General features: G+C 40.3%; 1 protein-coding gene across 1 annotated transcript in view; it reads left to right on the top strand.

Moving 5' to 3' along the window:
* Positions 1–5,909: 5,909 nt before the first annotated feature.
* Positions 5,910–16,226, top strand: part of PRRC1 (proline rich coiled-coil 1) — a 36,760-nt gene continuing 26,443 nt past the window's right edge. Inside the window, exons 1-3 of the mRNA XM_036734849.1 lie at positions 5,910–6,274; positions 6,709–6,792; positions 15,983–16,101. Coding sequence (XP_036590744.1) covers positions 16,002–16,101 — 100 coding nt within the window. The 5' untranslated portion in view covers positions 5,910–6,274; positions 6,709–6,792; positions 15,983–16,001. The remainder of the gene's footprint in view (positions 6,275–6,708; positions 6,793–15,982; positions 16,102–16,226) is intronic.

The following is a 16,226-nucleotide window of genomic DNA, read 5'->3' as shown; positions in this document are numbered from 1 at the left end:
GTAATGGTTTTACATCTAGCAAGTTTCTTGAGTGCAAGAAACAGAAAGATAATACAGAACAAAGAACACACAAAATACGAAACTTGTCTCTGTATATTTCTCAATTTAGAGAACAAAGGTGCTGCACTGCAATTTTATCAGCCCTCCCACTTCTTCCTTTCTGAAGTTTCCAAATTGGTGAACTAACTCATTTGATACATGCTATCATTCTTGGAGACAGGGATCTAAGAAGGCTGAGCTAATCAGCCACTTTCACCAAAATTGTTGCTTTTATTTTCTTATAGGGTCCCACTGCCAATAACCAACACAGAATACAAACAGACAGGATAGTAGCAATTTATTTATTTGCTCGGAGTAAGATACACTTTATCTGTAAATGATGGATATGTGTGCCTGATAATTCAGAAGATGACATATATTCTCCCTTCTAAAGCTACGTAAGCCAGAGAGATAACAAAAGAGATGTGGTTCTTACAGAGAAGATTGGTAAGAGCGGGTAGATCAACCCAGGCAGGAAAATGTAATTATTACAGCAAAACAAAGGCTTTATCATTTGTTATAGAGTAAAGAATGTATCCTTGTTATGCTTACATAGCCATTTACCCTAGACCAAAGTAAACAGTACGCTTTTTATCAGTCAGTCAATGTGGTTGTTGTTCAGTCTCTTGCAGTTGTGTCTGATTCTTTGTGACAACATTTGAAGTTTTCTTGGCAAAGATACTGGAGTGGTTGGTCATTTCCTTCTCTAACCCATTTTACAGATGAGGAAACTGAGGCAAAGAGGGATAAGTGACACAGTGTCTGAGGCCAGATTTAAACCCAGGAAGATGAGTCTCCCTGACTCTAAGCAGGGTACTCTATTGACTGCACCCCCTAGCTGTCAGTCAATAAGTATTTGTTGTGTTTTACTATGTGTTTGCTTTATCAGATAGGATAAAGAAGAGGGGACAACTTCCCTGAACTATCAAAGGAGGAAGAGAGGGAGGTATGAAAGGGGATAGCTTTCTTCCTATTGTTTTGTTTAATATTTAACAAAAAGGTAAATTAAGGCAGTCTTCAAGTAAAGTAATGATCTATTTGCAGGAGAACTACCCACTAATAAAGCAGATCTCTTGACCCTTCCAATAGTCAAAAGACCCCAAATTGAGGGTGCAATACATTTTTATAAGCCTAGAACAAAGATCAGAATAGAAACAATCTAATTGGTCAGCATCACAGAGATGAAAGATCACTGTTGGCTGCATCAAAGAAAGTGGCCATAACCCACATATGCCATGAGCACCACTTCTCATTATGTCTAAGGATAAAATAGACATTTTTGAATATAAAAAAATTAAAAAGTTTTTGCAATCAATGCAACATTAAAATTAGAAGTGCAATAGTTAAATGGAAAATTTCTTGCAGCATTTCTCCGATAAAAGTCTGATATCCAAGATAGATTAGTGAACTACGTATATAAGAACAAGAGCCATTATTTGCCAATGGTTATCTATCAAAGGATATGAGCAGGCAATCTCAAAAGAAGAACTTGCTATCACTAAACATACTTTTTAAAAAGCTCCAAATCACTAATAATAATAATAATAATAATACTTTACATTTATCAGATTATCCAAGATGACAAAAAAAGGAAAAATGACAATTGTTGGGAGCTGTGGATAATGATAGACACACTAATATACTGTTAGAGTTATCAAGCACTCCAACCATTCTGGAATTCAATTTGGAACTATATACACATAATGAGTTTCTGGCATACACACAACATGTATTAGTATTAGACAGTATCTTTCCAAGTAGAAGAGCTTAAGATCCTGATTCTGGAAGAGCTGTGATGATGTGTAAAGGAAGTACCTGGGAGAGACTGTGGTATGTGCATAAACATTCTGTAACTGGCTCTGGTCTGTTAACCACATGGTGAAAGAGAGGTTGAAGTATTCAAAAGGTCCTAGTCATCTTCTGTCATCTCTCTTTTTCCCTAGTCCTTTTAGTTGATCGGTTCATAGTTGAACTCCTTTGCTTATTTCAACAGATGAGAGACCATGTTATAAGGGAAAAAAGGTCTTAGAACCTTCTCTGGATGGTTACATCTCCAGGGGCAGATCTAACAGCCTGGCTCTCAGAGAGAGGGCTAGAATGTATAAGCTACACATAAAAAGTCACTAAAGTATGCATACTTTTTGACCCAGTGATACCACTACAAAACATGTATTCCAAAGAGATTTTTTGAAAAAGAGAGAAAGGCCCCATACATACCAAAATATTAATAGTAGCACCTTTGGTTGCAGTAAGGAGCTGGTAACAAAGTGTGTGCATATGTCATCTGAGGATTGTTTGAGCAAATTGAAGGATATAAATATAATGGAATATTATTGTGCCATAAGAAATTATGTAAGGCACAGATTCAGACAAACCTAGGAATACTTGTTTGAACTGATGCATAGTGAGGTGAACAGAATCCAAAGAACTATTTATATCATTACAATACTGTAAAGGAAAACAACTTTTAAAGACTTATGAACTCTTATCATTGCAATGTGCATGCTTGGCATCTATTGACAGAGAAATGATGGACTACAGGTACAGAATGTTTTCAGACATGGCCAACAAGTAAATTTGTTTTTCTTGAATATGCTACCTTGTTTTAAGGAAGGAGGGTTCTTTAAGGGTAGGGTTCTGTGGAGAATTGGGTGTGAGATAGCATCAATCAAGCATTTAAAGAAAAGTCACAGAAAAGATCCATAGGTTAAGAAGACAACACAGTTAAGGGAGGCAGATTAGGAGGTTGTGATCTACACAGTGTAGATACATACTTTTACATACTTAAAACAAGCTGAATGCAATGACTTTACATAAAATTGTCTTTTTCTGTTTTTCTTTGCACAATCCTGCTTTTAACACAAATGATCAATCAGTGCTAGAGTGTTTAAACAGTTCTTTCACTATATCTTATTTTACTAATCACATTCTAATACCTTTGTTTTAGACTTTTTTTTTCACAGGGGCAAGGCAGAGCAATTGGGGTTAAGTGACTTGCCCAAGGTCACACAGCTAATAAGTGTGTCAAGTGTCTGAGGCTGGATTTGAACTCAGGTCCTCCTGACTCCAGGGCCAGTGCTATACTCACTGCGCCACCTAGCTGCCCCCTCTAATACCTTTAATAGAAGCAATTATCAAGGCAGTTTAAGAGCAGTCAAGAAGTTAAAAAATAAATAAAAGCATGAAAATTATTTGAGGTCTTAGGAGCGGCCCCAGCAAAATCTCAGAAAGAACCTTTATATTTATCTAGACCAAAGGGCTGACAGCTGGGTCCCAGATCAATCTTCCTGGTGGCAAAGTTAACCTTAACTGCCCTACTATAACTTCCTTGCTTGCAATAATACTGCAGGTGTATATATGGAAAACTGGAGGGTATGTATTAATTCACATCTTATGCTTTTAAATAATGTATTATTGAATTAGTGGAGTATCTGGGAATTGTTCACATCTATTTTATACCTTTGATTCTGTCATTCAGTCTAAGAGGCTAATCACCCAACAAAAGAATTGCTGCCTGTAGCATATATAGCTTATAGTTACATTAGTTGAAGTTGGCAGGTGTAAAACACCCCTTTTGTGGGCCTGCAGAGGAGGTTGGGTCAAACAACCTACTCAATTTGGAAGGCATGAAATGCTCCTAGTAACTGGATGAAATCTGGTGACAAAATATATTGGAATTGTTTGAAAGAATTAGACATTTCCCTGGGACTAATTAGAAAAAGAGATTGCAGCAACTACTTTGACATTTAAGTTGTTGGAGTGCTTTGAGGTACCAGACCCTTGCCTGTTACCCCACTGCCGCCTGGGGTTGGGGAAGATAGCACACAGAGTGCCACCATACTCTTCTCAGCACCCTTCTCTCCATGGACCATGTCACTGGAAATACTACATCAATAACAAACAATATGTTCAGCTGGGAAATGAGAGAAGATAAACATAGTACTCTGAGGAAAGGCAGCTTCAGAGAACTTTCTTCCATGCAGAGAGAAATGAAACCTCAGGACTCCATGAAGACTTTCATGGCCCAGCAGAGAATTTCATAAAGACTCCAGGAATGGCAAAAAAGACTTTCATTAGACCAAGAGCTGTGAGTCGCCTCTTTGCTGCTCTTTGCTCTCTAAGTTTGAGCCCACCTTTCCCCAAACTTTGTATGTACTTGTGGTACTGGAGTGGGCCCCACAGAACAGGAAAGAGGGGCCCCTAGGCCTAGCCGAACCACTCGGGCTTTTCTTAGAACAGATCGCAACAGAACAGTTCTCAGAACAGCTGACGACCCCAACCACAGCTCTCACCCCAACCAATTCCCTCAGAACTCCAGAGGTCAAGGATCATAAACAGCTTTCTGCCCCCCAACCTCTCCAAGAAGCTTGTGGTTAAGGGATTCTCCCCAGTGTAGCGCAAACGCAGTAACAGCACCACCTGCCCAGTAGTTACCTATGTGAGGGCAGGACGTTCATTAACATCTTATGAGTATTTTAGAAAGGGATTCTCAAGAGCACCAGTCAGGTCTTTGTCTGATATCCTTTCGGCTGTATCCCTCTGGGCACTCGCTAGCTGAAAACTCAGATACCTTCCTTATCCCCTCCTAGAGGTGTAGGCCTACCCAGTCACTTCCCTTTCTAATGACAATATATAAGCCCTCTGTGCTCTCTCACACCTATAACCCCTGTTGTGCTTGCGGATTGCTTTCTGCGACAATAAAGCTGTCTTTCAAATCTGAGTCCTGCTAAATACTTTACCTGATACTGGAACCCTAAGAGCTCTCCCACTGTAGTACTGTATCCCAGACTTTTATTTTTACCCTACATATTAGTAAATACTCCTTTTAAAAAGCTGATTGACTCATTCATAGCAACTGATAATAGATATTGGGGTAAAGTAATTAATTGCCCTTTAGGTTCTGAATCTGCCAAAGAGGGAGCTGAAAAGGGATGGAAAGAAATTAGTGCCTACATTTGTATATGGAAGTATTTATGTTTGTTGGTGTTTGTTTCAGAATTACAAAAATTCTTTGTTAATTAAAATCTGGACTGATGGATATCCTATGGTTAGGGAGAAGTGTGAAACGTTGAAATGAAGGCAATGTCACATAGGACACTCCACCTCTTCACTCCAAGCATTTTCACTGGCTCTCCTTAATGCCTGAAACACTCTCCCTCCTCAGCTCTGACTTAGCTTTCTTGAAGTCCACTTTCAAGAAGCTTTTGCCAGTCCTTAATCTTAGTGCTTTTTTTCTGAGATGACTCCCAGTGTATCCTGTATCTTCATGTACATAGTTATTTGCCTGTTGTCTCACCAGTTAGACTATATCCCTAGTCCCTGGCACGTACTAGGTGCTTAAATGCTAATTGACTGACGGTTTTAGATAGTCAAATGGATACGGTCCCTGAAGTCAAGAGGTAGCTAGGTGGCAGAGAATAGAGAGTTAGGACAAACCGAGTTCAGATCCTGCCTCAGACACTTGCTAGCAGTGTGACCCTGGGCAAGTCACTTGCCCCTGTTTGCCTCAATTTCCTTATCTGTAAAATGGATTGGAGAAGGAAATGGCAAACCAATCCAGTATCTGCCAAGAAAACCCAAAATGGGGTCACAACGGGTCAGACAAAACTGAACAGCCACAACCCGGAGTCAAAAGAACTCGAATACCGGTGGCGTCAGATCTGTAACAGGAGGGGATTCTTTATAGCTCGTATTTGCGATCCAAATTCAAGTTGCTTCTGAGGGAGACTGGGGAAGAAGGTGCCTTTTGTGGGGATCTCTGGCCGGGCTGCATTCACAGATGCACTGTGGTCTGAATACGTGGCTTTAGGCTGGATAAATGAATCAAAGGCCTTTTCCTGCTCACAGCCATTCGCTTGCAGCTCTTGGTGCCCCCGGTCTCCTTCACGCTGGCGGGGCGACGCTGCCGCAGCTCAGGGGACCCGGCTCCGTCGGGGGCGGAGCGGAAGCGGCTCAGCCCCGGCCGTGCCACGTCCCGCCGCCCAGAGCTCGGCTGCCCCGGCTGCTTGGAGCCACCCGGCCCGGGGGAGGCGCGGGCTGGAGTAGGACGGAGGAAGGGCCGGGAGGCTGACGTGGCAGGCCGCGCGTCACTGCCGCCGGCCATTTTGGACGCGGAGGAGGCTGCTCTGGGCGCCAACTCCGGACGGGGGCAGCCTGGGCGATCGGCTGGGCCCGCGGCTCTGCCCACCGACCCTCCTCCCGTCCCCTCCCCCGGCCCGCGCCACCTCGACCTCAGGTGAGCCCCGTGGGGCTGACGGCACCCCAACTCCCCCAGGCCCCCCGGGCGGGGCGGGTCTGGGGACCCCGGGCTCGGGGGGCTCATCCCGGGGGTGACCGGCCCGGGGTGGGGGCATCACTGCGGGGCCCGGAGCGGGGGAGCTTGGGAAGGGTTCGCAGGTGCAGCCTCGGTGGACCCGAAGTTAATTAATGAGTGACTTGGGGGAGGCAGGGAGGCCGGGAGCCGGCCTGGAGACGTGGCAGGGCGGGCAGGTGGGCGGCCCCGAGCCCCGGCCACCTGGCTCTGGGGAGCGAAGCTATGGGGCTGGTTCGGTGAGACCCGAAGAAGGGTCATTAGAGCGGCGCCCCCCGCCCCAACCCCTCGGACTCCGACCTGCGGGAGGTCCACCTTCCTCCTGCGGGTGCCCACCTCCTTCCTCCTCCCCCCTGCAGGTGACCCCCTTGCTGCCCCTCACGCCTTCTGGAGGAGACCAGATCGAAGCCGACCTAAGTGACCTGACCCACGTCACTGAGCTTGTGAGTACCAGAGCGGGGACAGGGATCAATGAGCAGCATTTATGTAGTATTTCCTCCTAGGTATTCGAGTACAATCCATCTAATTAGAAGAGATCATTGATGTCTCAGGTCACCCTCAAGACTTAGGTTTTATGTGTTCTGGCATGATATTGCTACACTTTGGGTAACCCTGGGTCTTCCAGGATTTGAGGTCAGTTTTCTATCCCACATGCCCCATAGCTTTTTCTTTACTCTTTTTTTCAATTCACCCTAAGAAATTAAAGGACAGGCCATTTTTATCCTATTGGAGATAAGGATTAATAGGTCCTGGAGCATTCTTGGATATGAGACCTTTAAGATTTAAAAAAAAAAACTTTTTGTATAGGCCTTCTTAGTTTATTGAATCAATAATAAATTGATAAATAAGCTTTAATTAAGAGGTTCTGTGAGTCGGGCACTATTCAAAGTAAGAATACAAAAGCAAAAATGAAATAATAGTCCTTGCCATACAAAACAAAAGAAAAGTTGTGATTGGAGAGGGAGTACTAGCAGCAGAAGTAATAGGGAAAGGGTTTATGTAGAACACTGGTGCTGAAATACTGAATCTCATTGAGTAGGGGTCAGTCACCTTTGCAGCTGAAGAGACTATGTCAGTAGTTCAGGCCTGTGTGCATGAGGGCTTGAACTAGAGTGGTAGCTGTGTGAATGGACAGAAAGGGAGGTATTTGAGAGATGTGAAGGTAGAAATGACAAGATTTCACAATGGATTGGTTATGTGTAGTGAGAGTGAGGAGTGGAGATGCTGCCAAGATGACCTTGGTAACTGGGAGGGTGGGGCACTTTACTAATAAAGAAGTTAAGAAATGAGGGTTTGGGTAGAAAAGTGAATTTGAGAATCATATGGGGCACTGAGGCTGAGATATCCAAAAGGCAATTGGTGATGAAGAACTGTAGTTTGGGAGAGAAAACTGGACTAGATACATAGATATGGAATGATCTACATAGAGATTAAAGTTGAACTTATGGGACCTGCTAAGATTTTTCAAAAAATTTATTTTAGTTTACAACATTTAGTTCCACAAGCTTTTGAGTTCCAAATTTTCTCCCCCTCCTTTCCTTCCCCACACGTGGTAAGATTAACGAGCAAGATATAGGGAGAAAAAAGAAGAGGTTTGGGGGATACTCGTGATCAATGGGCATGACACAAATGAAGAAACCAAAGGAGACTAAGGATGAGCAGTGAGAGTAAGCAGTGTCATGGAAGCAGAGAAAGGAGAGAGTGCCCAGGAGATGATGAAAAAGGATGCAGAGAGGTCCTGAAGAATGAATGCTGAGAAAAGGTGATTAGATTTTGAAATTGAGGTCATTGGTAACTTTTTGGAGATGGCAGTTTTAGTTGAATGATGCCCAAAAGAGAAGAGATCGTAATAGATGCTGTCTCTGAGAATATAGGAAGGGATTGGCCACATCATCGTTAGTGAGGGGAGTAAAGGTGGAAGGAATGGGAGATGATATAAAGAGGTTTTGAGATAACAAAGTTGAAGAGGGAGGTCAGAGGTGAATGGTTTTTATTTTCTCAGTAAAGGATGAGGCTTAGCTGAGAGAGTGACGAGAGGAGGTTGGAGGAGAGAAGTTTTGGAACTGAATGGGATGGAGAAGCAATTAAGCAGTAGTGAAGTGACCGCCTTCTTGCCACGAGGGTACAGTTGAGATTAGGTCACATAAATTTATAGTGGACCCAGCAGCATCGTTGCTGCTTTCCTCTAGGTTTGTTTCAGCAACATGTGAGTAGGGGAGGCACGTGGTGGAAGTAATTCATTGTTGGAGTTTAACAAGGATTGAGCAACACTAGGACCAGGGCAGGGGATCAAGAATAGAGGATAGTGTGGAGTAGATACTGTTAACTAAAAGGTCTAGACTGGAAAGAGAAGAGAACGAAGCCAGAGCAGGGTAGGTGTAGGAACATGCTGAGGGATGGACTGTTGTCAAAGTGAGGATGAAAAATAGGTTTAGATGGAAGAAACATAAGGAAAAGAAAGAATGATCTGGATTTGGGGTCAGAAGACTTTGATGTTAGGCCTAACTCAACTTAGCAGGTCTGTCACCTTGCACTCCCTGAACCCTAGTTTCATTATCTATATTAGAAGAGTAATAATACTTAGGCCACCTGTCTCAAATTGTTGCTGTAAGGATCAAATGAGATAATTATATATAAAGTGTTTTGTGACCCTGGAAGTGCTATATAGTGTAAACTGCTACTCTTATTCAGTACCTTACAGAAATCCATGATTTTACCCCCATGCATGCATAATTCACCAATGCAAATTATAGACCCTTTGCTCTCTATTAGATGATAGGCTTCACTATTTACTTTGGCTAAAGTTCACTGGTGACCAGTCTTGTGATGAGCTTGCCTGGTCTTAGTATATTCCTTGGCTGATGCATAGTGGTGTTAATGAGATTAAAGATCTTCCCCTACCATTCAATAGGGCTTTTACTTACATCCTTTACTTACTTGGTGTGAAGCCCCAGGCCCACACCCTTTCACTAACTAGGCTGAGGCCCCAGGCCCACACCCTTTTGCTAGTTAGGTCTCTAGAGGTACGAAGCTCTCAGGGCCCTAAGGAGAGGTGCTAAGACCAGAGCCAATTGTATGTGTACTGAGTTCCAGCCAATCAGATGTGCTTGAATTCAGCCAGTCAGAGACCTGAGTTCTAGCCAATCAGATGCTGGCTAGAACTGTGTATATAAGGAGAGCCCAGAGTGTGAGAAAATCAGAATGGAGAAGCAGACATTGGGAGAGCAGACACTGAGAGACATCAAGAGAGACTGCAGGGTGGAGAGTGCAGACCAGAGAATTGTGGAGCTCAAAGAGCTGAGAATTTACAGCATCAAGAGATTAGAAAACTGAGAATCCAAAGAATCCAGGAGACCGCAAGGACTCCGAGAACTCCAAGGGCTTTCAGAACTTGGGAAGAGGGTGCAGGCAAGCAGAGAATTAGGATTCATGAGTGACTGTTTATGAGAAGGCCCTAGCAGGGGGGAAGATTACAGGATGACTTGGTTCCTTGCTGTAATACTGTGTTATAATTTCCTTGTTGCTACATTGAGGTGGGCTTACTGGTTCTGGAATGTAATTACTGCTATATCGAATTGGAGTTGTTGGTCTTAGGATTTGATACTCTGGTGTCTAAATAAATATTATATTTCCTCTGCCTTCTGCTTAGAGAGTTTTTCATACTTTGCGATTCCAAACCGTACAGGCATGTTCATGGTCATCTGGAGGTCATGAGTATCACCTTACTGATACATGCACATGCCGTCAAGATAGTTTGTACCTAAAGCCTTTGTAGCTTGGTCTAGGATCTACCCAGATTTTTTGAACTATTGCTGTGTCCTTTTAGAACCTAGGTTCACCCTCACCCTGAGATCATTCAAAGAGGTAAAAACTTAGCAGAGCACTGTGGTTTAATCCTGTTGAAGTGCCCCTAAATATCCTTAGGGATATAAGGAAGAAGATTAAGTATGCATTTAATTAATTGAAATTGGCTTATAAACAAAAAAAGAACTTAAGTATTTCAATGAGTATTGTCTTTCAAAGTAGTTAATGTCAAAGGCATTGTAGTTATTTTGGTAATAACATTCTTGTTCAAGACTTTTTTGTAGCTGTTGTTTTGAAATTGCTTTCAGTGTCAGTTTATGATCCATGGGAGAAAATGAACCTCATTACTTTGTAGTTCCATTTTGATTTTGACTCCAAATAATACCATGCAGGTTGAGCATCCGCCTTATTTACCAGACTGAACTCTAAGGAGTTTTTGGTTGTTTTCAGGAAACATCTGATCAGTCAATAAGCATTTGTTCAGTGCTTGCCACCAGCTAAACACTGAAGCACAAAAGTAAAATCATTTCCGTCTTCAAGGAACTTACATTCTATTCGGGGGAGTTACTGTTTGCACTTATAAATATATATTTATTTATATATTTATGTATGCATCTTTATATATACAAACATAAGGTGTTTTTTAGGAGATTAACCAACTAGTAGCTAGGGGGAACAGGAAAGTCAGGATGTAGAATGGTATTTGAGAAGGAAAACTGGGACTTTCTGGGGAACAGGAATACATTCCAAGTAAAGGGCCCAGCCTGAGCAAGAGACAGGCGGTTGGGATATCATGTGTGAGGAACAGAGGGCCAGTTTGACTGGAATGTAGAATGCATGAAGGGGAGTGATATGTAATAAAGTTCAAAAGTAGGTTATAGCCAGGTTGTGGAGGCCTTTAAATGTCAAAAAGGAGGCATTTGTGTTTGATTCTAGAAGTCATAGGAAGCCATTGTGCTTTTATTGAGGATGGGGGAATAAACATGGTCAGACCCTTGTGCTTTAGAAGTACCACTTTGGCAGCTTTGTAAAAGATGGCTTGGAAGGAGGAGAGATTCAATTAGAAAGCTGTTGATATAGTTCAAATGAAAAACGCTGAGGACATGATGACCCTGTTTATGTAGAGGAGGGGAGGGAATGAGAAAGATGTAGAGAGCCAATTGACAAAACATTAAAATTGATTTGGATTTGTAAGCTAAGGGACAGCGAGATGTTAAAGATAAGCTTGAGAACTTTGATGATGGAAGGGTAGTGTTATCCTTAACAGGAATAAGGAAGTTCAGGAAAAAGGATGTTTTAGAGGAAAATAATCTTAAGAGGCAGAGATGAGAAAGCTCAATAGATATAAAAATCCAAATAAGAAGAATTTATTAAGCACCTAATATGTGCCAAGCACTATGGTCAGTGCTGAGGATACAAACTTTTAGGAGTGGCCATGACTGTGGCTGTTTTTCTGGTAGTTTGTTTGATGTTGGAATGAATGCCTCATAGGTCATTCAGCAGTTAAGGAAGGGAGGTTTACTTAGCCTTATCATAGAAAGACTATTCCACAAGGATACTTCAGCACTTAGCTTGGGTAGACCCAGCCTCCTTTGCCTCCCTATGGAAACTGGTCACTTGTCTGGGTGGTGAGCCTGGGTGTGTTGACTAGCTTGGTCTGAATAAGTCTGCAAAGGTGCGTAGGCCTTTCTATTTCTTAGGTGACCAGAAAGCCACCTCATTGGGTAATATAAAGAGTTTGGACTTTTAGGTTTATTGCAGATTCATCAATGATACCGTGAATAAAATAGGGTCTCATCCCTAGAGTAATTGTTTGGCATAAAAATCATCTTAACAGTCACTGTACAGCTGCACTTCAGACTTAGCATTATTTTCTGAAAAGCTTGGTGTTTTATAGAGCTTGTAATGCTGATGAAGGGCCGGGCGGGGCCTGGGCGGGGCAGGGGTGGGGTGGTGAAATTTACTTATAACTCATTTTACAACACCTCAAGTGAGGCAGGTGATGTAAATGTTATCATCCCCATTTTACAGATGAGGAACAGGCCCGAGGAGCAGAATGATTTTGCCTGAGGTTACAGAAGTAGGGTGGCAGATTTGGTATATGAATCCATGTGTTCTGACTCCAAGTCTAGGTTTTTGTATTGAATCATGTTTTCAGTATCACTGATGAAAAGGCAAGAGAATTATTTTAATAGCTCATGGAGGTAACACAAATAGTGTTACATTTGTTTAATAATAATAATAGCATATATGTAACACTTCAAAGTTTGCAGAACACTTTACATATGGTAACTCATTTGAACCTAACAACCCTTTTTTCATATCTTATTTCGTTTTATCCTGATATCTCTGAAAGAGGAAGGCACCCCTATTTTATATACTAGGAATCTAAAACATACACAGTAAGTTAGGAGAATTGGACTAGAACTAAGGTCTCCAAATTCTTTTGCTGCACTGCGTCATCTCCATTTCCACACATTGTTGAATATTATGTTATAAAGACTGATAGTTAAGCACTATTTTCTTCCAGCTCTTATATTTTACTGTTCTGTTATGATTACCTTCTGTTAATGCATAATAAAAAGTTATGACTATTTTAATCTCTTAAGAATCATTTATACATCAGATCTCAGATTATTAAATTTCTAAATTAGCAATTAAAATTTTGAATTAGTAAGCAGCTTCATTTTATGGTTTATACTCATTGGTAGCAATTTTACAGTGTTTTATATTAGCAGGGTCTTTATTTTAAAAAGTAATTGTACTTTTATCTTTGTTGCCCCCTTTTCTTTTAAATATTTTATTGATTCTCTTTTTCTTTTTTAACATCAATTTAATTTCCCACTGATTTTCTCCCTACCTCCTTAACTCTTCCTTGTAACAAGTGATAAGCAAAACAGATCAACACGTTGGTCATATGTGAACATGTATGCCTTATTTTTCACCGCTAGTCCACCATCTATTGCCAAAGGCCCAGGGCATGCTTTACTATTAGTCTTCTGAGCTCCTTATGAGTCACTGCATCCATCAATGTTTGAAGACTTTCAGTTTTCCTTTAGTTACTGTGATATTGTAGATTATAGAGAGTACTCAATTTAAGTAAATTCTCATTGTGCAAATTCAGGGGCAGGGGTAGAGGGCCGCACACCGGGGGTCCTACACTTCAGGTGCTGAAGCCATTCTGGCTTGGGGCAGGGGAGAGGACCTGGAGAGGCTCTAGCTTGTGGGCACATGGGGGCGAATTTCCAGGCCTTGAAGGTGCTCAGTGAGTGGAGGGGTAAGCTCTGCTGACCTGTCTACAGTCTACTTACGTTAAGCAAGAACTGGCTGTATTTCCTCAGTTCTCCTTAATTCACTGTGCCAGTCCATATATCTTTCCAACTTTCCTTGAATTCTCCATATTCTTAATTTCTTAAAATTAATAATATTCCATTACATTCATATAACACAGATTGTTTAGCTATTCCTCAGTTGATAAGCATCCCTTTATTTTCTAGTTCTTTGATAAAATAAAAGATACTGCTATAAATATTTTTGTCATGGACATGCTACGTACCCTCTGACCCCTCTGAATGCCTCGGTTACCTCAAGTCACCTCAATGAGGATAATATTAGAACCTACCTCATAGGGTCGTTGTTAGGATCAAATGAGATGATATTTGTAAAGTATACTTAGCATAGTACCTGGCATATAGTAGGCACTTAATAATGCTTGTTCCCTTCTCTCTCCCCTCAAATAATAATTTCCTCCAGTAACTGAAGTCTTTGGGTTTCTTAAGCACAATGCTACTGTATGTGCTTCTGTATGTTTTATACCTAATCTCTTCTACAGATTGACCTCTCCTTTTTTTTAACCAGTACCAAATCATTTCAATTTTTTCAATTTTTCATACTTTGTAGGAAATTTTGTAATCGGGTACTGATAGATTCCTTTTTTCTCATCACTACCCTTGAGATTGTTGAACTTTTATTTTTTCATATGAACGTCATCTTTATTTCTGGCTTTATAAAATATTCCTTGGGGAGTTTGGTATAGCACCAATTGTATAAATTAGGAAGTATAGTCAGTTTGATTATGTTAGTTCAGCCTACTCATGAGCCTTTACTTCTACAAAGAGTGGAAGTAAAAAGTAAAGGAAAGGGTTCTTTAAAAAGGATATAGTAAAAGAAAGTTACTAAAATAAGATGTGGAAGGTAGGTAAGGTTTTTAACTACTCTTTTTTTTTTTAAATAGTATTTTTAGGTAGGATATTTTAAAGATTTTTTTGACTACTCCTTTTTTTTTGTAAACAGTATTTTATTTTTTCCAATTACATGTAAAGATAGTTTTCAATATTCATTTTTTAATAAGATTTTGAGTTCCAAATTTTTCTCCCCCTTTCCCTCTCTCCCTTTTCCCCAAGATGGCAAGCAGCCTGATATAGGAGGTTATATACGTGCAATCATGTTAAACATATTTTCACATTAGTCATTTAACTACTCTCTTACATGAGGACAGAAAAAGGAGGAGCAAAAGGGGAAAGAAATAGATATTTTCTCCATTTTATTTATTTAGTTAACATTTCAAGAAAATATAAAGAACTGAGATGATTGGATGGGCAAAGGGAAATGGGGAGGTAGAAGGGAAAGAGCCTGTGGAAATATATGCTCAGTAAAGTAGGGTATGTATGTATATACATATATGAAATAGAAGAAGGAAAACCTAAGCCTAATCATTTTATTTTTAAAGCTTTTATTGATATTTTGCTTAGAAATAAAGCTAATGTAAAAACAAAGTATATGAAAAATAAATAAAATCATTTTAATAGCTCAGCAGGTTGGCCTAATATGGAATTGTAAGGGGAATACGTATAAATTACTTTTTTCCCCTTAGACTTGCAATTTTGTGCTAATTTCTTTTTTAAAGTTTGTACAGATTTTGTTGCTTATCAGTTAAGATTACAACCTTACTTTGTACGTTCCTGTTGTACACCATAATAGAGTGTGTCGTTTTTGAAGTTAGGTACTGGTTTGGTTTGCTTTTTCCTTGGTATCTATATGCTTAGCACATATGTGCTTATAAATATTGAATTAAATTGAATTGATTATATTATCTCTGATATACTTTCTTACAAACAATGATGCAGAGCCATTGATTGATCTATTTTAGAAAGTCTGTGCTTGTCATGTTTGTTTTGGAAAAGAGTTAATAAACATCCTGTTTTTTTGCTATATAAATGGTCTGTCGGGGTTTTAGAAAAAGTGTTTTCAAAAAACACTGCAATTTTTCCTAACAAATATTTAATTATCTTCATCGGTCTAACTATTGGTATTGAACAGATTAAAAAGGCAATTCTAGCAATTTGAATATGCTTGCTCAGTAAGAAAGTATATCATTTAGTTATTTTTAAGTTATTGCTATATAATATTAAACTGTATTTTTTAAAAAGAAGATTCTTATTCTCCTTCAACTTCCATCATACTTCTGATTTTGTAAGTGTGACCTATGAGGTAAATGGGTTGCTGACTACAATTTGTAGTGTAGAGTATTGTGAGATTGAGTGACTTGATCCTGGTCACCTTAACTGTCAGAAGTTGGACTTGAATCCAGGTCTTCCTGGTTCCCAGATCAACTGTCTACATAAACACTACCTCTCATATTCATTGATAACAGAGCAATATGAGTGCTGTGAAGACCATGCTTTTCACATTAAAAGTCTTTGGGACTTTCTACCTTAAATTTTTTTTTAACACTTTTTCAAAAGAGTTGTAAAAATTTAAAATAAGTATTGTTCTTTAGTTGACTATGCTAACTGTGATTTAAAAATAGCACTTTTTCCATGTTTACAGTATATGACCTCCAAGCAAAATGATGGAAGAGAGTGGAATAGAGACAACGCCCCCTGGAACTCCTCCCCCAGCTGCTGCTGGAGCAGTAATCACAACATCGACCACACCTTCCCCTCTAGGTATATGTGGTTGCTCAGCAACTAATTTATTGAGGATTTTTTTGAATCTTAGCAAATGAAAATAATGTTGGATTTTTTCAAATTAGTAAAAATGAATGTTTCAAAAGCTACTTTTCTAAAATTTT

This window comes from Trichosurus vulpecula, chromosome 1 (genome assembly GCF_011100635.1).
Source record: "Trichosurus vulpecula isolate mTriVul1 chromosome 1, mTriVul1.pri, whole genome shotgun sequence".
Taxonomy (NCBI): domain Eukaryota; kingdom Metazoa; phylum Chordata; class Mammalia; order Diprotodontia; family Phalangeridae; genus Trichosurus; species Trichosurus vulpecula.
Note: the sequence above shows the minus strand (reverse complement) of the source record. Positions and strands in the feature narration are given on the sequence as shown.